At 44.9% G+C, this 23,298-nt stretch overlaps 1 protein-coding gene across 2 annotated transcripts in view; it reads right to left on the bottom strand.

Annotated features, from left to right (window-relative positions):
• The window catches only part of PPP2R5D (protein phosphatase 2 regulatory subunit B'delta), a 502,545-nt gene extending 480,178 nt beyond the window's left edge, over positions 1-22,367 (bottom strand). For both annotated transcript variants that reach the window (XM_085610117.1, XM_085610118.1), the window contains exon 1: positions 22,223-22,367. In XM_085610117.1, the coding sequence (XP_085466243.1) occupies positions 22,223-22,249 (27 nt within the window). In that variant the 5' untranslated portion in view covers positions 22,250-22,367. The remainder of the gene's footprint in view (positions 1-22,222) is intronic.
• Between the last annotated feature and the right edge of the window lie 931 nt (positions 22,368-23,298).

The raw sequence follows: 23,298 nt of genomic DNA, 5'->3' as shown, positions 1-23,298 counted from the left end.
AAGGCACGTTTTTCCTTGGTCCAGGGTTTGGAGGGCATCGTCCACGATGTAGAGCAGGATCGTTTCAGTACTGTGCCCAGGTCTGAATCCAGATTGGAAGTCATCGCGAAGGTGGAAGTTGTTGATGTGCTGACTTAGTTGCTGTTGTACACACTTCTAACACTTTAGCTAGAAGGAGGATGTTAGAGATAGGTCTGAAGTTGTCAGGCAAGCTGGATCCAGCGACAGCTTTTTCAAAATGGGGAGGACTTGGCCGGCATGGAACCCTACTGGAGCGAGGCGTTAATTATTGCAGTCCAGCTAGGAATAATGGACTGGGCAAAGGCCGCTAGGCAGTTGGATGGGAGCGCGTCATTGCAATGGTTATTCGGGTTTAGGGACGAAAGAATTTTAGAGACGGAGTCTTCGTCATAGAGACTGAAGTCAGTCCAGAGCGCTTGATTTTTAGGTGAAGTCTGTAGGGGCATCGCAGGAGGAGGCGGGTCTGGAAGGGATAGAGAGTATGTGGCGGCACTAAGTTAATTTCCTAAGGCTGTGGCTTTGTCAGCGAAAAAGGAGGCAAATTCCTCAGATGATATTAACGACTTGGGGGTTTCCTTCGAAGTTTTGGCCAGTTTATTGGATTGGTATTTGACCAGATCGAAGAGCCTGCGGGGTCTGTTCTTGGCGTTCTCAAGTTCAGATCTGAAAAATTCTTTTTTAGAGTGGAGGATGTTCTTGTTGTAGGCATTTCTGGCCTGATGGAGAAGTTTTAGATGTGCGGTGGAGGGGTGCAGTCTCCAGATTCTTTCAGATTGCCGGAGGCATCTCCTCTCATTGTTGAGGGATCCAGTGAACCATGGGTTTCTGTCTTTGATTTGGGTTCTTTTTAGCTTTAGTGGGGCTAGGTCATCCATAATGTTCGAAATAGTTGCAGAGTAGTGATTGTTGAGGTCATGGACCGTTAGGGATATATGAGGGAGGGTGGGGTAGGTGGGGGGGGGGGGGGGGGTCAGATTTGCAGCGAGCCATCAGTTTGTTGTGGTCCAGGTTCTTAGTGTCTCTAATCCAGTGTTTAGGAATCACTGGTTGCGGTGCCCTTATCTTGTGGGTGCCAGGTAGTAGGAAATGTGATAGCATGGTGGTCCGACCAGTCGCACGGGTCTATAGAGATAAGTTTGACTGTTGATTCCTTAGAGATGATCCAGTCAAGGATGGCCCCTTTCGAGTGAGTTGGGAGTAAACAGGCTTGGGTCAGGGTTTGATCAGTCAGGAGGTCTTTGATGACGTTGACATTAGGGTCTTTGGGGTCGTTCCAGTGCAGGTTGAAATCACCCAGGAAAATATCTTCGAAATTGGAGGAAAACTTAGCAGTATTGAGTTCCATGAGGTGGTCAGTGAAGGAGTCGTTCATGCCTGGGGGGATGATAAATGATATGTAGATTGCACACTAGGGTGGAGTTGCTACAAATGGAGAGTGCGAGGTATTCGCAAGAGTCGGTGGAATCGGCCAGAAGTTCTGTGACACTGAGGTTGGAGCAGTAGATGCAGGCGATGCCTCTTCCTTTCTTGCTAGATTGCCTGTCCAGCCTAGCAAGGTTATAGCCGGGAGGGACTAAGAGGTCCAGGCATGGAGATGAAGAGTCGTTGAGCCATGATTCTGTTTTAACGCCGATCTGCAGTTGATTAAAAGGCCAGACAGAGTGGAATCAGAGGGAGTGTCAGGGGTCGGGGTGGACAGGCGTACAGGCGCTAGGTTGCTCTTAACCACACTTCTGTTGCGGAGGGTAGCCGATCTGTTGGTGTGGATAGAGACCGTGCAGATGGCATGTTCGGCTCTCATGACTAAAGGGCAAAGGGTAATTGGGGCAGAGTTGTAGTCGCAGAGGATGGCAAGGATTTCCTCTTCAGTGAGGTCTTGCGGACTAGGGGTGATAGGAGTAGAGTTGTAAGAGAGGGCGAGAGCAAGAGTTTCTTCCTCCGAGAGGTGGCATGGATGCTTGCGAGGGCGAAGAGGTCTCAGGGGTAGCGGTAGTGCGTGCTTGGGGATCTCTGTGGTATGGGGGGGTGGAGTTCCCTTGGGTTTTGAGGTTAGGGAAGGACAGTTCAGCGAGGTGAAGGCGGATTATTAGCTCCAATATGGAGATATGGATACTCTGAGTTAGTTTGGCAGCTCTGGAGTGCAGGGTTTCGGTACCCCTATAAGAGGGAGACATTAGCGGGCGGGGGGCATTAGCTATGGGACAGTACTATCGGATTCCCTAGAAGGGGGAGGCGTGAGAGGGCAGGGGGGCAGTAGTTCTGGAGCAATAGTATCGGCGTGCATAGGGGACCGGGTATAAAGGGTAGTTCGATCTGTATTGTGGGTTTTCAGCAGCAAACAAGTCTCACGGTCCGCTTGAAGGGCTGGCGAGGAGTGGACCAAGGGTCTAGAGACTAATCTATTGGCAAGGCTAGGAGATGAGCCAGAGAGGTTGCGAACATAAGTGTGGACTGCTACAGAGGAAGCTCACCTAAGAAACCATACTAGCTTGGAGTCCAGGATACAGGCACACTAACATTTTCCCATAGTAGTTTTCGGCCCAAATGCTCGGCTCTAGAGAATATCAGCAGCTTAGGCACAATTGTTCACAAGGAACTCATTTAAGTCAAAGGATTTTTTGTTTTCAGCAAGTCCCTACGAACTTGCTGTGATTTAAGCACAAACAGCTTATTGATACAGTTAATATGTTCAAAAACTCAATTGCTTCCTCAATTTACATTTAATTAATGACTTCCGGGAATCACATATGACTAGAGAGAAACAGCCCAACAAAATTACTTATTCAACACTCACTTCAGCCGAAGCAAGTGTTTTTTAATTTGAAACAACGTTAATTAATGAGGGACGCCCCTCCTCTACTTTGTTGATTCATTTGACAAAATGGACAGAAATCCTCTGGTACAAATTAAAACTTGGGGCATATAATGTACTTCATTGCACTTTTTAACAGAAGTTCATGCAGAAACTGGAGTGCATGCTGTCACCTGATAGGGCCTTTCCCCCAAAATGTATACTACCCTGGGTGTGAAACAAAGGTGTATCTTTTGCCAGATTTGAACCCTTTATGGCTACCTAAATTAGGATAGCCTAGGAGCCGCATCGAGCTTACATGGGCGACCCGAGGACACTATGATGCAGGTAGGCTTACAGTGCCATAGACTGAAGACAATGAAAAGCAAAACAATACATCCATGTAAAACTAACATCCTAGATCCTTCCCTTACTTGAACATTTGATTTCAATATGAGCAAACATGGTCCTATATACCTATATCTGGGTGTGGAAATAATCAACTGATCCGGGACCTTCATGTTGAGATGCTTGTGTCTAGGAGCAAGACCATCGAGAATGCAGTTAGTTAAAAATGGAGGCCGTGCAATTGTTCCTACCATCAGTGTAACAAGAACGAACATTTTAAAACTCATGACAGTAAATATGCAGCATTTTACAGTCAACTGTTTTCACTCACACCTACCAACCGATCTACTGGCTTAGATGTTTTCTATCGCAAGGGAACCCCGCGAGAAACCCTCCCTCTCCCGACATTGCGGGCCAAGTTGGGATCCTGGATAACTGCTCACGGAAACGTCAACCATGCAGATACACTTACGTGAGGCTCCTCCATGGCACAAAGCTTGTTTAATAATAGGAGGAACCACATAAATGGCAAATCTGGTCCTATTGGAGCATATGCAAAATAGATAAACAGGTCCAAAATGGCTCCCTGAAATCTTATGGATATCTAGGTTATGAATTCTACATACCAACTTCACAAGAGTGGAAGTATACACACTTTACACTGGACAAGAAGTTGGGCTTGCACCAAGCCTCTTTCCACCACTACACAGAGTCTTTCCTATACTGCGTCATGGGGCAGACACAGTACTGGGCATATACAGTGCTTTAATCTTAAAATTATAAACTGACAGTATGAAAAGAGGAACTTGGTTAATAGGCAAACCAGTGGTCCTCAAACTTTAATGCTGCAACCCTCCCCCCCCCCCCCAGTCTTGTAAAAACAATTCTAATAAATTGGCCACCAGAATTTTTCACAATTATTCTCTGGGATTGTCAATGTTTAAATATGTTCAAACGTTGCACCTAAGTTCTGTTATTCCTTTAAAAAAAATTAATCAAATACACCTACTTCCAGCCAGGAAATAAATGACGAAAGAGGTTAGTAATGATCTATTAGAGAGGGCTTCCTGCCCATCATGTTTTTCACTTAAAACTAAGCACGGTTATCAGCATGATGCTTCTCTCGGCCAGAACCTGGCGTTCCTTTGGATCAATGAAGTCCTCCCCCAGTTTGAAGGCCTCTGAAACACAACGGTAGTGATTGACCTCTGTTTGGATCACATAAGGAACCAAGAGAAGCCAGACTCAAATACGCATTTTTTTAAAATGCACGGCTGAATGATCACCGGCAAGATTAGGCAAATGTGAGTGAGCCTCAGCCCCGATTGACACCCATGCCACCCTCCATCATTACTACCTCACCGCTTCTGTTCCACCTTTTCTACTCCATTCCCACTTTTCTTGCACAATTTATTTTGCCCGGTTCTAAGCAACCACTACCGGCTCTAGCAGACCCCTTCAGTAGTTCATGCGCGTAAAGCAAGAGGTTCATTGTTGAAATGCTGCGTTATTTACTCCACGACCAAAGACCTGGATCAATTGTTTTTTTCCCCTTTTAATATCACTGTTCAAATCGTGTAAATCCAAATAATTTTACATAGCTGCAGACAAACAGTTGAATGCACAGAAGGGCCAAGCCCACGACACTGAGCAATTCTTGCCCTACCATCTCGTCGCCGCTGTAACGTGCTTGATTACAGTCATAGCTCCTGTTTCAGCCATCACCTCTTATGTTTAAAGCCATCTATCGTCGTCTTAGGTGTTAACCATCGACCTTAGCCCTACAAGCTTCTTTTAACTGCACACTTTTTTTTTTATTTTTTTTTTTATTTTATTTTAGTTTTTGAATGACAATCCCCCCGTGGTGGTGGGAGAGGAATTAAGAATGAAACCATAATCATACAAACAAATGTCCATAAAAAGTTGTACAACAGAAATAGATTTGGTTAAAAACGGAAAACAAGATCATACAGAAATATATGCATAAAAAAATGATACATAGACTGAGGTACATTATTAATTTGCCAACCATTCTTGAAAGGGAGCCCAATTCTTAGAAGCAATTAAACGTCGTGTCTTTCCTCTAAACTTTTGTACAGCGGTTTCTAATTTGAACCAGGCCAGCATCCTAGCCTGCCAATGACAGAGTGTGGGCGGCTCAGGATTTATCCAAAGAGAGGTGATACAGAGTCTAACCATTGCCATTGCGATAAACAAGAAGGCCTGCATATGTCTTGATCTCACAGGGGCCATAGAATATTGATAACCAGTAATTACCATTTCTGCAGAGATTTTAATTGGAGACTGCGTAATCTGTGTAAGAAAAGTTTCAATTTGATTGATAAAGAGCGACAGCTCAGGACAGTCAAAAAACATATGAAGAGAGTCTGCAGACCGAAATTTACATCTTGCACAGAATGAGTTTTTACCCCCAGTAACAGTCCCCCATCTGACCATTTTTGCAGGCGTATAATAGAGATTGAACATAGCCATATAACTTTGGGTGCGAAGAGTACCAGAAACCAGAACAGTCCTAGCTAACATCAATGGGAATTTTAAGTTGATACAGGGTACTCCAAATTTAATCGCCGATTTGCTATTATGATCAAGTAAGTCATCTGGGAGTTGAGACAGAAAAGATTGATATATAGTCCCAATTTTTACTTTCCTTTGGACTAATTGGACTATTAAAATTTTATCAAACAAAATTGGGTTCAAAAGAAATTTTTTATCAAGAAAACTTCTAATTTGTAGATATTTAAAGAAATGATTAGACTGTAATTTAAACTTGTGTTTTAAAAACAGAAAAGAGGCCATCGAGCCGGAGTCCACAAGGTCTCCAATGTCCCTCAGACCCTGAGAAGCCCAGATGGAGACTACACCCTCTTGAAATATTGCTGGAAGTAATCCAGAGGCGTTTAATGGCGTATAATAATTGAGCTTAGGGATGGAAAAATGGCGCCTCACTTTTTGCCAGATCGTAAATAGAGCCCACACCACCTTGAATCTGTTTTTTTTTTTAAATAACTTGGCTCAAGGATACGTGTTAGTATTCCTTTTGTGGCATCACCTAATGCAATTGAGTATACTGATGGTGCCAAATGGGGCGATGTCTCGGCAATCTCCCCTAATACTGGAAAAGCGAATTGCTGAATCATGGCTGCCCAGTAGTAATAAACTAAGTTCGGGACTGACCACCCCCCACGGTCCTGCGGGAGGAAAATCCATTTGATGGCCCTTCTTGGCTTACGGTATGCCCATAAAAACCTTTGACAGATCCTTTGAGCTCTTATTAAAGTGGAGTTAGAAATTAATAGTGGGATAGATCTAAATAGGTATAAAAATTTGGGGAGGACGAACATTTTAAGGACACTGCAACGCCCAAATAAAGAGAGACGGAGATGATTCAGCCTTTCTAGCTTCTTATGAAGCAGATCGATAACAGGAGAGTAATTCAAATCAGAAATCTGTGCGACTTCAGCCGAGATCTGAACGCCCAAATATGTTGCCTGTGAGCGAATAGGAACCTGAGAAATTGGCATAGCCGATGTTTGAACAATTTGTGTTTTTGCAATATTTAGCTTGTAGCCCGAAATTGAGCCAAATTGAGCTGCTAAAGTCTCCAATGCCGGAAAAGAGCCAGCGACATTATGTGTTAATACTGCTATGTCGTCGGCATATGCCAATGCCTTATATTCAATACCGTGAGCTGTAATTGGAGAGATATTTTGAGATTTTTCTATCAGAGACAAAAAGGGATCGATGAATAGGGCAAAGAGAAGAGGAGAGCAGGGGCATCCTTGTCTGGTGCCCCTGCTGATAGAAAAAAAACATGATTCATTCCCTGAGATACGCATTTTAGCGATTGGAGATATGTACAGAGTTTGTAAAGCCTGAATAAATTCCGGCGCCATACCCTTCCAGTGTAGGACAGCCCATAAATACCCCCAGGAGACCCTGTCGAACGCCTTCTCGGCGTCCAACAGGATCACCCCGAGGGGGGAATTTGACACTTTGGCCCAGTCTAGAAGGGCAATAACCCGCCTAATGTGGTCGGTCGTATCCCTGCCAGGGATGAACCCATGCTGGTGGATGGAAGATAAAGGAGACATTATTTGCGCTAGCCGATAGTAAAATCTACTCTAGGATATTAGCTTATCAGTGTTTATGAGTGCTATGGGCCGATATGATGCAGGGTTTAGTTCATCCTTACCCTTTTTCTTAAATAATACTATTGTTGACTGCCGCCAGGAATCAGGGATAACCCCCTTCTGGGCAAGTTGGTAGATTTCTAGCAGCTGCCGTTTAAATAGATATGAAAACGTCTTAGAAAATTCAAGATGAATAAGATTAGGGCCAGCTACTTTACCATTAGAGAGAGATTTTATAGCAGCCAAAACTTCTTCCCAGCTAATGGGTTCTGCGAGAGTTAGGTTCTGATCAGTAGTGACCTTCTGGGTATCAAGAGATTCAAGAAATTGCGCTAGCTGGATTTGTTGCTGCTCGCCAATGTACGACTCCTCGGTGTATAGATTCGAATAAAAGTCGACGAAAGTGTTTAGAACACCTCTAGGTGAATCCTGAATTATACCGAACTGATCCTTAACCCTGAGAATTTGACTGGCTATAGCCCTTTGTTGTAAGCGTTTAGCTAGGACCTTTCCAGCAGCTTCCCCCACCTCATACATTGAAGATCGGAATTGAAAATACTTGGCTGCTATATCTTCATAAAGAGGATCGAGAAGATTAGCTTTAGCTAAGGCGACCGCTTTCTGACTGATTGATATGTCCTCACCCCTACGAATGTTGGTACTTAAATCCAACTCTGCTTGTTGGAGTGCTACTACTCTACTTTTAAGAGTCTGTTGCTCTGTCAGCCAACGATAGGATGCAATTCTCTTAGTTTCGCCGCGCAAGGCGGCTTTGAAAGTATCCCAGATTATGCCAACTGGTGCAGTGGAGCTATTAAGTTCAAAGAACTCTGGGATCCAAACCGACATCCGTTCTTGATATGATTTATCTAACAGAAGCTTCCTATCGAAGGTCCATGATCTAATTTGGTTAGCAGATCGATCCCATAGAAAACTGAAAATAAATGGGATTATGGTCAGATATGGTCCGAGGATTGGTTTGGATCTTGATAGATCCCAAAACTTGGACATTAAAACAAAATCGATACGGACCAACTTTTGGTGAGGTATTGAATAGAAAGTAAACCCGTCATGAGTTGGGTGATTAACATGCCATAGGTCTACCAGCCCATGTTCAAAAAGTAAAGTACGAAGCGCCTTATAGACTTGGGGCTTCCGCCCGGCATAGACACTATGCTTTTTAATATCTAGCGGACTTGGGATGTTAATATTAAAATCCCCACAGAAAATCAATGGGTGTGGCCATATAGCTAATTCTAAATTTAGATCCATCAGGGCCTGCGGGTCATCTAGATTGGATGCATATATCGAGCATACAGAAAGCGGGCAGTTATTGATCAGCAATTCTACAATTAGCCATCTGCCTGAATTATCCTGCTTAATCCTTTTAACCCGCCCGACCCCGGCTTTTAGAATGATAGCCACACCCCTGATGGTAGAGGTTTGTCGGGTAGAAGCCACTAGATCATAACCCAGAAATCTAAGATAGCGACGGCTACCCCAAGGAATATGGGTTTCCTGCAGACAAATTAAGTCCACTTGCATCATCTGTAGCATCTTATGAAAAATCCTGCGCTTCTTAGGGTCGTTCAGACCGCAGATATTCCAGGTTGCACACGTCAGTCTAGGACCAGCCATTGACTGTGATAAAAAAAGGATATGTCTAACAGACAATTTAGGAGTTTTACAAAATATATTCCTACTGTTCATCTTGAAAAATAAACAAATAGACACAGTCTTAAATACTTTTGAGATAATCCTGCTGAAATCTGTATCAATGATTCTGTTCACCTCTTCCACCCACCACCACAGCACCACCCAGTGAACCCACCCTTCCACCCTCCCCCCCCATGCAGAACCCACCCACCCACCCATTGCCCCCCCCTCTCCCCCCATTCGGAGCACAGGACCTGGGTCCTTGTGATGGTTGAGTAAGCGTCACCCCACGCTCCGCTGGACCGGCAATTTCTCCTTGCAAAGAGAAGAAAGAGAAGGGGATGATCCTAAATGACATTTAGTAAAAAAAAAACAGAATTCATCTTTACGAGTTGGGTCATCCCCTGAAACCTAAAGAACTGGGTAGAATGTAACCTGTTCCACAATTGCAAGTAAGTAATAAGAAAAAATTTAAAAAACCAAGGCCTTGGAAGGTTCAGCTAAATTGAATCAAGGAATTCCTTAGCAGATATCTCCGACAAAAAAAACCTTGTCTGACCCTTAAAGATCACTTTCAGTTTTGCCGGAAAAAGCAAAAACACCTGCACACATTTTAATATAATTAACATAACTTATTTTAAATGCAAACTGAGTCTGAAGGAAAGGTTACCACAATATTCTGAGCTAAAGAAATGACTAGCAGAAGAGCTAGAAATTGTCTTAACAGACTATGAAGAGAGGTATAGCTGGAGCACCACGAGACATGGTAGGACCCATCCCTCACCCAGGCTGGCTAGTAAAAGAGGGCTATATTCGGCCCCCTTTGTTATTGTGCATGCAGCACTGCTGCTGGCTGCACCTCTGCAGAGCCTCTAACATTATGTGACAGGGGAGGACCACAGTGATCATCAGAGATGACTAAATTATGCTTCAAATAAGGAAATGTGTGACATAGTGCAGCACATTTTGTGCTATTATTCCTTAACAACATTTACTCAAGTTAATACTGTGCTGGCAAAGGTTTCATCACGGTTTAACACCCAAACAAAGAAATAAGCAACTTAAGAGTGACCAGCCAACCTTTGCGAAGGGCCTTCCATTGCGCAACACGCGTAGCTGCGTTTCTAGTAATTATTGATCTATTTGAGCTAGAAACATTTTTAAATTAATATCTGCAACTTGTGTAGCAGAAGAATGTTTTGGGGGAAATCTACAAGGCAATTAATTACCCCATAGTTGCAGTGGCTATGGGTATAAAGCAGACAAATATAAGACATACGATGAGCAGGAAGTACCTCCAGCCTAGGGTCCGCTGGCATACCAGCAGCTTAAGATAGCCAACAATGGCTCCTTTACAAGCTCATTTTCTGATGCTTCTTGTTGGTGACAAGTGTGAAAGGACCCATCTTTGTATCATGGCGAGACATACTGCATTATATTTACAAATATAAATGTAGTCGGTCACCTAGCTGGATATTCGGAGCAAAGGAAAGAACTAACTGAGTCCATTGCCTCAGCAATGTTCTTAGATCCTCCAGGTTCCTACAACTAGAGAGCCATGGGAGTGTGCAAACGCAGGCCCTTGTAGAGGGCAGCCTGTTGGCCCCACTCCAGACGACCCATCTCCATACACAAACATAGTTTAAAGGATGCAGAACCAAGTGTGCTGACAGCAGGAGACGTGCAACGCTTCTTGACCATGTTAACCGGTGGAGAAGAGGCAGACAAGACAGAGAAGGCCTTAACGTTACAGGATTCCTATGACACAATCTTGTCATTTACTGCACAGTGAAGGCAGATACTTAAAGTGCAATGCGAGAGGGGAAAAAGCCGTTGCATTGTTGGAACTGCCCTGGGCAAGCTGCACTTCAACGAAACTTCAGAACGGGGCAGAATCTGCACAGAGCACGCACGAATAGGGAGCAATAAACGTAGTGAGGTCCCATACGGTAGATGGAAGCTCCGATAGAGTTTGACGCGACAACTCAATTCCAGAAACGGGTTTGCCCTTTATTATTATTGAAGTGTTGAGCACGGAATTAAAAAGAATTAACGTGGATAAAGTTAAAGAAGGACAAAAGTGTATGTGGTGACATGAGCCATCCACATTGCAGCGGGGTCTTCCCCCACACCCAGCAAATGCATTTCCTTAAGTAGCCTACAAAGCATCACCCCATGATTTATGGCCAGACCTGTCACTTGGACTGCTCACTGAAGTATTTTATAGGAGACTTGGTTACTTCTAGATCAAGCTCTGTACAAAGTTCTCTTTGGATAGAGTTCTCTCTCAAAGAAACCAGATCCTTGCAGCTCAGGTGAGTTACTGGAATGAGCAATATCCTACCCATCACCGACAACATACATCCAAACATGCATGAGGAGGCATGTCTCAGACTATAATCAGTTCAAACCCCTCGCAACCATACAACCCCCTCTGCCCCCCATACAACCCCCCCCCCACTCATCTCGATCTACTCCCCAACCCAACAAGACTGAAAAGGCCACTTTGTTTTCATGATTAACATCTTTCACACTTCTTTCAATCACCTTAGCAAACCAGACAATGGTTAAGGCCATCATCCATCACATCCCGTTCGCCCTGGAATACAAGTCACAAAACATTCAAGCTGATTCTGAAAGTTAATGTTTGCAATTTTACTCCTCTAAAAAAAGAGTTGATTAAGCTGGTGACTCTCACCCCCCCCCCCCCCAATTTACAAAAGAACTCTCTACCGCTGAACTATCCTACAGCAAAATAATATATGGTGCACCAATCAACCACAAGATGACCTCCCAAGTATGGCCCTGCCCACAAAGAAAATCGCAGATGACATACCAACAATGCCAACTACCAGTCAACCACTGAAGAAGCCTCCAACAGATCTCACAGTTGTCCAAAGCCGTAAGGCAAATCAACTCACCTGCAAACACCCAGAACAGATGAAATGGAGTCAGAATTCCAAGAAGGACGCCACCATTCCCACATCCCATCAAGAAACACACCATTTGGGCTCCCATAAAGACTCTCTCAGGACAAACCTTGCTAACATTGCCACCACCCTCTATACACCATATATGAAAAGGAACCATTCCAACCCATAGAAACCCCCCCCCTCCCTCAAAGTTCGCAGCAGTTTAGCGATAAAACGTCGTGGATCGTCCCCCTCCGCCCCTTCAGGAATCCCAAGTAGGCGGAGGTTGTTCCGGCGTAGTCTGTTTTCCTGCTCCTTCATCTTTGTCATTAAATCTGTTAGACAAGCGGCTTGGGAGGACCCTTGTTCTTTTAAGGCAATTATTTCGGATTCTAAGCTTTCTGTACGGCCTTCCACCATGGTGACCCTATCCCTGATGTCAGTACAGATTTTGCTTAGCTTTCTCATGTCTCCTTGCAGTTTTTTAGCAGCCCCCTTGGCGAGGTGACGGTCAGTGCGGACCTCTTCCTGAAACTGCTTTATAGAGACCAAAATGGAAGTTAGAGAGGGCTCCTCCATAGATTGGGGTGCTGCTCCTATATTCCCACTGTGTGAGGATTTCAAAACCTCCTCTCCATGAGAAAAAGAAGGCTGGGTATCTGAGTAATCCCACTTCAGCTCAGGCTACGGCTTTTTATCTTATTGTGTATCCTCTTTCGGCGCTAAACAGTCCCTGTGTCTCTGGAGGGATTGCTATCATTGTTATCAGACATCTTCGTCACTTGCGCTAGTCAGGCAAACCTCTGTTGCGGATTCAGAGCAATCAGATACAGAAAAACAATGATCGCCAGTTAAATCGGGAATCTGTGGAGCCATCAGCTCCGGATCGTTTCCAGTATTCTGGGAGTGATCAACGGTATCTGTTTCGGTAATCTGGAGTTTGGAATACGGCTCTTTATACCTGGAGGCTTGAATGTGGGTGTCTGAGACGGGGGCAAGCAGGGTCGTAAGATGCGTGTTGTTTTTAAAGGGGGTCGGGGGGTGGGGGGGGGTCTGCCGGCTCAGTGTTAACAACAGCACCATTAATGTTCTCTATATCAGGGGTAGGAATTTCCTTTGTAGGTTCATCCGGTTGCGGTGTGTTAAAGATCACTTTTTCCGTCGCAAGCAAGTGTTCGGGCGCACCCCCTGGAGGCATTATAATTTCCATGATAGGGGTCGGTGGTTTGTTGCTGGTAAAATGTTTAACAATAGAGGGCTGAGAAACCTTCATGGGCCCTACACCCCCAACCCCCCCGCCCTCCCCTCCCCCGAGTCTCCCCGCTGTCTTTTTTGCACCCCATCTCACGTTTACCTTTCAGTGTGGCATCCGGCGCCTCGGCGTCTCCCGGGCCGGCGCTAACTGCTGTGGTCTTAGCTTTGGAGCCTCTCGCTCCCCGGCTCCACGTGCTCCACCTCCACTCCTGCTGAGCCCTAGAACTCGTCCCTTTGTAGATCAGGAGCACGATGACCGACCAGCACGAGAATGCGTCCCGAGATTTTCTCCCCGGGGGATCCACACACGTGCGTCTGACAGCCCCAGCTACGGAAGAGATTTGACCGCGGAGCGGACACGTTCTCCGTGTCTTCAGACAGCATCCCACGTCCAGGTAGCGTAGCCGACTGTCGATGCGCTCCAACACGGCGAGGGCGGCTGAGCATTGAGAAATCACACTGACACCATCTTGCTCCGGTCTCCCTTCGAATTGTTACTTGGGGGCTGAAGCTCAGAGCTGCCTTTGGCGACAGTTAGAATAGGGATATTACAAGTGGGTTGGATTCAAGACTTTGTGGGGTGCTTACAGGGTCTTCTCTAACCTCCGCAAATTGTTAGGTCGGGGGAGAATGAACTTTTATACCCCCATAAACAACAACGTTAATCTGCCTGCAATCTTCGGGAGATCATATTGCCAAAACTAGCATAAAGCGGGCATATTAAAACTAGGAGATTTGATTACTGCTAAAGGAATCAGGCCCTTCAACGATCTCAGGATTCAATACAATCTGAGCCATAGTGAGGCCTTCATATACCTTGCCATTCGGGATTTTCTGGTTTGCAAGGCTGGCGGACCCGCAGGCTTTGCCCTCAGTGCCCTTTTTGACAAGTTAAATTAACCGAAGTTGCCCCGCATCGGTTGTATATACACTGTACTGAATAGCCGCATACCGGATGACATGGTCAAGATTGCAAGCAAATGGCAAGAAAAACTGGGTACTTCCAATAATACTTTTTATCTTGCCATGCGAGAGGCCCAGAGCGACTTGCTTTCCGCCAAATCGCTGGCATAGTTTTACAAAACCAGTTTCTTTTTATATATTACACCTAGTAGGATCGCAAAGTGGGGGACAGGCAAAGGAACTCTCTGCCCTAGATGTGCGGAGTATAGTGCTGATTCTGTACATATGTTTTCCACCTGCATAAAACTTGAGCCACTACTTAGTAAAATACAGAATTTCCTAGGGGTAGTTTTATCGTGCAACATCTTGCTAAGCCCCACTGTTATCTTACTGGGTATACAGTATAGGATTGACAGGAAGAGCGGTGGGGCACTAATTTGTGGCTATGACCATCCTCAGGATATGTATAACTTCTGTTTGGATAGACCTAAACCCTCCTTTATTTTCCCAATGGTTGGCCCGATTGGTAGCCTAATGCAATCTGGAGAAGGCTATCTATGCCAAGAAAGGCTTCCGGGCCAAAAAGAAGGAATTAGCCATATGGGAACCTCTATCCAAATAGCTCAATCAGACGAGTCCTTAGGCCATCTCTTTGGCACATAGCACTTTACTTTATCTAAATAACTTTCTTTCTTATCTCTGTCTTCTCCTGTATGCTATATAATGGTTGTAGTGTTTGCATAAGAAGCACGTGGAATAGTTTTTTAGCAATGGTACAATCATGCTCATAGTTTGAAGAACGTATGCACTGGCACTTTTTATTGTTAGTACTCCCCGTTTTAACAGTTGGTATGATGTTTGTATAATAATTTGCTTGTATTCTTTGTTTTCCTAAGGGGGATGTCTAATGGGGATCATTGATTGAAGATAATTTTGTTCTCCCTGCTGCTGCTAAAATTCGCCGTTCATGATTTGAGGGTGAGGGGTGGGAGGGTTCGCTGTATCGAATAACTAGGTGTTTTTTTTGTATCACATTTTTTAAAAAAACATAAAAAATAAAAACAAGGAAGGAGTGTCAGATTGGACTATTTAATTCAAGGGTCCTCCATTCTTGGACATTCAAACTGGTCTACCATTCCCCTTTTTTACGAATACTGAGGACCTACATCGTTCTAGGACCCACCAGAACCCCTTAGGGGTTTCTTGCGATGTGCACCCCTGCGCCTGTCGTGGCAGCTGCCCCCAGTCCTTTCCAGGATAGGGGACACTGACATGATTGTTTTACAGGCATTGATCTCAGGCATATAATCTTATGTCCTGATGATGATCCCAGTATCAAGTTAAATGGGATCGAAACGTCGTCGACTCTGTAACCTTGATACTCTCATAATTGTTCATTGTACTGTGCTATGGTGTTGCTCTTCGTATTTGCTTGGACAACTGCACATTTTAATCCAAGCCCTTGTAAATAAAAACAAGGAAGGAGTGTCAGATTGGACTATTTAATTCAAGGGTCCTCCATTCTTGGACATTCAAACTGGTCTACCATTCCCCTTTTTTACGAATACTGAGGACCTACATCGTTCTAGGACCCACCAGAACCCCTTAGGGGTTTCTTGCGATGTGCACCCCTGCGCCTGTCGTGTCAGCTGCTCCCAGTCCTTTCCAGGATAGGGGACACTGACATGATTGTTTTACAGGCATTGATCTCAGGCATATAATCTTATGTCCTGATGATGATCCCAGTATCAAGTTAAATGGGATCGAAACGTCGTCGACTCTGTAACCTTGATACTCTCATAATTGTTCATTGTACTGTGCTATGGTGTTGCTCTTCGTATTTGCTTGGACAACTGCACATTTTAATCCAAGCCCTTGTAAATGCCTGAGCCTCCTTTTGTTTTTATTTTTCACAACAAATGTGTCCCCACTTGGATGTTCTTTGTGTGTGATCTCTCTTTAATATAAAGACATTAAAAGATTATTTGTCCGAATGGGCAGAAAATGTATATAGGCCTGACTGTATCTCGGTGCCCCACTGTCACAGGCTCTTGGTAGGCCTTGGCCCCCCAGCTACACTGGATGCGGCAGCAGGTCTTGAAGCGACTCTCCCTTACCCTTCCTTCGTTTAGGTTGTCCTCATTTTGTTGTACCCTATGTCCCCGGTTGAGTTTGAACTGCACCATACCTGCACTATTCACATACCCGGGGGCTGCGGAATTTGTTAGCACTGCTCTGCCCTTGTTGGGATATTGCCTCCCGGTTTGGTGTGCGCATCATGCCTTCCATCTCTGTTTTCCTGATACTGTTGGTTACTGTACATCATGCTACTAGCAATCTCTTTTCTCTCCTTTTATACCCGCTATATGAGTGCAGCTTTGACTGTATGCCTTCCTAATGATGTGCAAAAGAAAAAATGTTAATAAAAATGATTTAAACAAAATATAGACCTCACTGTATGTCTATATTATTCCTTAACTCTATTTCTGTTTTCAGGGTCCACAGTTCATATAGAAAATCCCAGACCCCTGCCAGCTCTTGACCCAACACATAACTACCACTCCTACAGAAGATAATTCAAGACAAAAAGTCACCATTTGACAGAGAAAGCTCATTAACAGTCTACTACAAAAAAACAGAATGGTTTCTAACCTCCGATTCAACAACTCACTAAGCATCAGACAATACGGATTACAGTTTCATTCAATATACTCTTTCAAAACCCAATGTTTTATCAACCTGGAAGTGATTCAACGACAAAATATGATAGGTTCCCACTGATATCTTGGACTAGGCCAAATGCTGCCTTCAGATCCCAGACGCAAAATGGTGACTTGGCAAGTACTTCAAGGATCTGTTCACTGCCCTGTAATCTTCAACCTGGACACAGGACCACTTTGAGAACCCCTCACCAAACACACTGGTGATACACAGTGACAGAAAGTCTCCACAACTAAAGCCATTAAAAAAACTCAAAGGCTACTTTGCCCACAGGCAAGACTGCATTTCAGGTGCTAGTGTCAAGCTGAGAAAGACAGACCAAATGTATCCTCTAGGAGCAGTCAGACTCTAAACCACCTCTGCTCCGGCATTAACTTTCTCACACTAAGATGTGCCACCACCACCTCACTTACATCCTTCTGCAAAGTACCACACAGGAGTCACAGAGCGTGTTCCCTAAAGTACCGCATGGAGATGATGCAACAAAAGACAGCACAGGAAACTTACAGTCTGTGTCCCACAAGCAGCTCTTGCATTAAACTAAGAATACTCCAAGTACAGCCAGGGACCGCATACAGTCCTCATGACCTTTAATTGCGGCCCCCTGGTGAACAGCGCCACTGGCCTGCTGTTCATTTCACTGAACAGAACATTCAGAAAGCTGTGAAACGTCTATACATTAAGTAAATTAAAGTAACGGTAAAGAAGCAAAGAAGGTGTCCTAGACAATTTATCTTTAGGAACACATTTAGTTTTAAAGACATTTTGCACTAAAGATGTAAAAACACACAACCTGATCTTATGTATTTATTTCAAGGGGCTCTCATATTTGGTAATGAACAAAAAGGCGCCAAAGTGAAACTAACCAATTGCCTAGGATCACACAATTTGGTCAAGTGGGGAAGCCAAGACTGACACCAGGTTTTCTGGTTTCACGTTTTGCAATTCAGCCACCAGAGGAGTATCTCTTTCCGTCTCACGTTTTACAATTGAGGTGAATGCTTTGACTTCAATTCTTGGTGCATGATAGTAGAGCGTTGGTGGCAGGCAGAAATAATGGGAATGGCCGGTTTGGTGTCCAAACCATGCATCTGCTTCACATCCCCTTATGCCCACCTTTCATCACCCCAGCCTTCGCCCTACTGGCATATGTGTGGCCATCGGGCATGCCACAGACACTACTTTGTGCCCCTCCCCCCCGTAAATGTTTGCGAGTACCCTTGTGTTAAATAAAACAGAACTTACTCCATGAAAGGAAAGTTTAGACTCACTGCAGCAAATTACCGGCAAGGAAGCACACACACCATATACCCCACAAGTACTGAAGTTGCTGCAGAAAAGGATGAACCTGGAAACGAAGTTCACAGACTTGCTGTTACAAAGGCCACTTAGTACACTATGTGCCCTGAATTTATCGTACAGTACTGCTTTATTCAGAGAGATTACAAAGCAGACTGCTTGCAACCTACAAATAACACTGCATGGTGCTGTAGATAAATTCTAAACAGCGATTGAATTAACACTTAAGAATCAAAACACTGGCCAGTGTTCCTTAACAACTCCTAGAGTCCTTCGTCAGAAATCTGTGTTCTGCAAGCAATGAACGGTAAGCAAACCTTTCTACCAAGGAGCGTGAAGTGTCTAGCTGAAGCAAGTTACGAGTGTTTGAAGGTGAACCGCCACCACTGAATCTGAGCCCCACCCCTTTAATTTAAAATCCATGGTACGCATACAGCTAACTCCCAGACTTTGTTCGGGAAAAAGAACCCCAAAGAATGGTTACTGCTCCTGCAGATACAACCAGAACAAGGAGAGGAATGCAATCTTCAAACTGCAGCGTACACTACACGTTCCATGAAACCATTTTCATTTGATGTCACTCCTTTGCCAGTTATTGGCTCCTAGACATGTTTGATATAATACATGAATCTACATGGCTTTCCAAAGAAGAAAAATACATATTCCATTCTAACTTTGTACGGCAGGTGGCCAATGACTAAGTTAATATTACATAGACATAAGTTTGTTCAGGAGTTCCCATGAAATCTCCAGGGATGTGGAATTTCTATTTCCTGGTGGCAAAGACGTATTGTTTTCATGTTTTAACTAAACAAACAGGTTTTTGTACGGAGCTATGATAGTTATAAGACCTCAAATATGAACATACACTCCAAATAGTAACTTTTCAATGGATTTTATTTCAGGCTTTTTGCTGAAGATACTAGTAGCAAAACATTTCCAAAGATAATTGTTCCATACGTTATTGTCAAATGACAAAACATTTTCAAAGAACATTATTCAATTTATTTACGGTTGTGGGAAGGCACGAATGGAGCAGACTACGATTACAAAATAGTCAGAGAATGCAGTGGAAAATGAACTGAGAAAGACACGTTCAAGGAAACCTTTGCAGAAATCACCCACAGTTAACCGTAGTCACATTTCCGACTTGCTATTTGAGGAACTTTGTTCACAAATTTGTGGACTTTGAACCCAGAAGGAAGGATATTCTAAGAAATTTGTAATGAGTCATTACAAACACTGAAATGCCTTGAAGAATAGGCATGTACAGCCGTGAAACATGTGCTGGCTGAAAACGTGTTGAAAATAATTTGATTTGGAAAACTTTTCTGTGATAACACTGTAAATCTTGACTTATTTTTTAAGACAATAATTAATGGAATATTGTTCTTTGAAAATAGTCATTCGACAATAACGTATGGAACAATTATCTTTGGAAATGTTTTTCTACTATTATATTAAGTAAAAAGCCTGAAATAAAATTCCAATGAAAATTTTACAATGTGTAATGAGGAGTGGGAAAGAGAATTGCTTGCTGCTATGGCACGATATTCATTCACATATACAAGATGTTCAAAATTGTTTAGACTCTTCTTTAATGTCAAGCCTTTACTAGCAGGGTTGGCGCTCTAAGGAAATCAAAGTATCAGTACTCTTTGCTTCGGAATCACGGTCAGTGATGCAAGCTAAAACACGTACACGTGTTCGCAAAGTTTACTATTCATGGCTATTCATAATGCTCCCAGAATGTTGCTTGGTTATATGCATAGAAGAATGGAAGCATCATTGACAGTTGGTTTCAATGCAAAAAAAAACAGATTATATTTGCAATTGGAAAAAATAAGAGAAATCAAGAGGCAGTTTTGCTCAGATACCGCACAATTTTAACGGACAACTTTAATTATCTTTTCTCTAAGCTGTCAACTAATAAAACATGCATGGCAGCATTATAAAGAAACAAAAAAACGATATTCAATGTAAAAGCATTGTGGGTAACATGCTTAAAGAAACGAAATGGTGGCTCCATTCTTAATGAAATACCAAGAGTGCCCCAGTGGAAGGTACTTTCAATGGAGCAGATTTATGACTAACATAAGGTTGCAGAAGCAGAATGGAAGCCATACTCCTAGCAAATATGTCTTCGAATTTCCGTTTTTACATCCGCAAATATTCACTTGTACACTTGTTCGTGCAAAACATTGAAAAAAAAGAATAAATTCAAATAAGAAAACCATGCTTTAAATGTTTCCACAGCAGGGAAATGTTTACCCCATGGAGAAAAATATTTCCCCACACCCAGGACTTATTTTATAAGAGAGTATCGCAAAAAAAAAAAAAAAAAATACTCCTGCTCTTTTCAGTAGTACATTTCCAAACTTTTCTATGGAGAGAATGCACTAGAGAGATGTCTGTGTATGCCCATATAAGAGTGTGTTTGCTAAATTCTCTGGGTATTCCAGCCATGGAACTACCACTCCACTCATCTTCTGCCACATGTGAGTAGATTTTTAACAAGAACAGTTTGTTGCACATAATTGTTTTAAGAGTGAAAACAAACTTTTGAAAGTGTAACTGGGTTATTTGTGTAAGTAAAACGGAGTGTTAGGCTCAAAATATTTGGAGTCTGGCAAGACGATGCAGAGTTGGTCTAGTTGTAAAACATAAACCAGTCATTAGTCTAGTGCTTGGCAAACTGAGGCCCAGTGAGAGGACGTGAGTGTCTCAAGAATTATAAAATGTGCTGAAGCGGAGAAGGTTGGACTCATGGGCTGTTGATCCTCCGTTGGGAGCATGTCACTGGATCAGAAATATAAACTAGGTTTTGTTTACAGTGACACCATCTGAAATGAAATGAATGATTTAATGTAAGCCTGCCTTAGCATTTCGCAAGACCCTTCCTAAGAAACTAAAGTAAGAAAGAAAGCAATGGTACCGTTAGATGGTACAATGGGATCTCGTGAACTCCAGGAAGCAAAAGTGCTGCCATGTTTAGGGGGCTACTGTGACCAGAAAGTTTGTGTTATTAGAACCCATTCATAAACAGACCTGGGACTATTCTAGTACATGATAGAAATAGTTCTCGGATATTTTTGGTAATCACCATAAAAACAAACCGTGCATCATCGGAGCCTTGTTGAATCCAAACTCTGGCATGGGATGAGCCTTGGCTGTGACGTCATTGGGGCTCTGGTGACGTCATTACATGTCATTAATGGGACAAGAGGGCTGTGACAAGGCCAGGTGGATGTAGGAAGCGACGGTTCTGTGGACAAGTAGATATTTTATAAACCTCCAGACTCCTGGGTGTCATGGCTGGGTTTAACGCTCACGTTTGGGGGACCCTGACACAGGGTCAGAGGGCTTGTGAAATCAATCACTTCTTGGTTACACTCTCCCGCCCAGGGTGGCCTGGGGGCCACATCCCAGGGGCCCTTGCACCGGACTACGAGAGGCCCTGCAGATGTCACCCCCCAGAAGGGCCCCGTCCCCTCTAGGGGCACTGGTGTGACGTCAGTGTATGGCATCAATGGGACAAGAGGGCTGCGACACAAGGCCAGGTGGATGTAGAAGCGAAGCATCTCTGGGCAAGTAGATATTTCACAAAACTCCAGACCCCCGGGGCTCCTGGCTGGGTTGAACGCTCAGGTTTGTGGGGAGCTCCATAGAGAGGTGTGGGGGGCATGACACAGGGTCAGAGGGCTTGTGAATGAGACACACTCCTTGTGTACACTCTCTAGCCCAGGGTGGCCTGGGGGCACATCCCAGGGCACCTTGCTCCTGAGCAGGAGGGGCCCCCACCCCTCTGGGGGCACAGGTGTGCCCCTAAGAAGGAGAGTCATCACCCAGCCAGGCCCTCCTCAGCCCCCGCACCCCAAGACTCGAGGTGTCCCACTGCCCCCCCTAATGGCACCCTGAGAATACTTCACACACCCCCAACCAGTGAGTGCCCCCCAGTCCTGACCTCTCTGAGGCATGAAGCCTTGACCCCCCGCATGACAGGGATCCCCCCTCCCTGTGGGGGCGGGGGGCACACGACTCCCCACCCTCCCAGGAGAGGGGGGACACACGACTCCCCACCCTCCCGGGGGGGAGCAGGCCTAAGTTCACCCCTCCCCGCCCCAGCGCCTGCACAGGGCCCGTGCCCCCTCCCTCCAGGCCCCCACCTTGTCCTTCTTGGTTTTGTTCGGCATGTCTCCCTCCTCCGGGTCTCGCGCTCCCCGCGGTCTCGCGCTCCGTCTGTCTCGGGCTCGGCCGCGCACGCGCACTGGGGCCCCGCCTGCGCTCCTCCTCCCTTCGGTAGCGAGCGCGCCCCCGGCCGCACGCTGCGCTCAGCACCGGCCGCGCGCACGCACCCGCCCCCTCTCCGCGCCTGCGCGCGCTGCCCGCCATGACAGCAGGAACAGGGCGGAAGAAACGCACAGTAACCGTAGCCTGCCTAGCAACAAGCTCCGCCTTTCTCTCCATCCGGTCCGGGCGGGAACGCCTCATTGGTGGCTGGGACCGGAACTGGAGTATGATTTGACGGTGAGCCTGTCAGGTGGCCCGATGAGTGCAGGGATTGGGCGTTGGAGGTGATGCGCAGGCAGTGACGGTTGAGTTTGAAGAAGGCTGTTCCTGTCAGTCGAGGCTGAGCTCCAGCTCCGATGCCTAGTTCTTCACCTCCTTGGCGTGTTCTCCGTTGCGGAGCGCATCGAGCCGGCGCCAGCGGGCTTCACTCGCGATAGAGACGCCAAGCACGGCCGCTCTTTGAACGCAGAACTAGGAAGACTCGGGCAGATTGAAGTGGGAAATTACCGGCGCGGCCCCAGCTCGCCCGTGCTTTTATTAATTACCGCACGTCTGCGACATTCTAGGATAAAAGCGGATGTATTCTTTCTCACTGAAACATGGCTGCGGGATAGTTCTGTGTCGGTTATCGCAAAGTGTTTGCCATATTACATTGCGACAGAGACCGGAAAAGAGGGGGCGGCCATGCAATCAAATGTCCGGACCGGAGGCTAATATTCTGCTTCTCTTTAATTTACTACCTTCAAACAGCGACCAATCATGATAAACTTTAGCAGAGGTTGCCCCACCCGGATCCCCATTAATTCCGACCACACCAAATTCACGTTTCTATGGAAGAATTGAGGCGGCAGTTTATTAGGCATTTTTCATCTTATAAGTGATCCTTTAAACAGCATTTAACTTATTAGGTGAACCTGTGTCCTGACCTATAAGCTCGACACTGTGCTTTACA

This window comes from Triturus cristatus, chromosome 6, assembly GCF_964204655.1.
Source record: "Triturus cristatus chromosome 6, aTriCri1.1, whole genome shotgun sequence".
Lineage (NCBI taxonomy): Eukaryota > Metazoa > Chordata > Amphibia > Caudata > Salamandridae > Triturus > Triturus cristatus.
The sequence above is the reverse complement of the archived record's forward strand: the minus strand, read 5'-3'. Positions and strand labels throughout refer to the sequence as shown.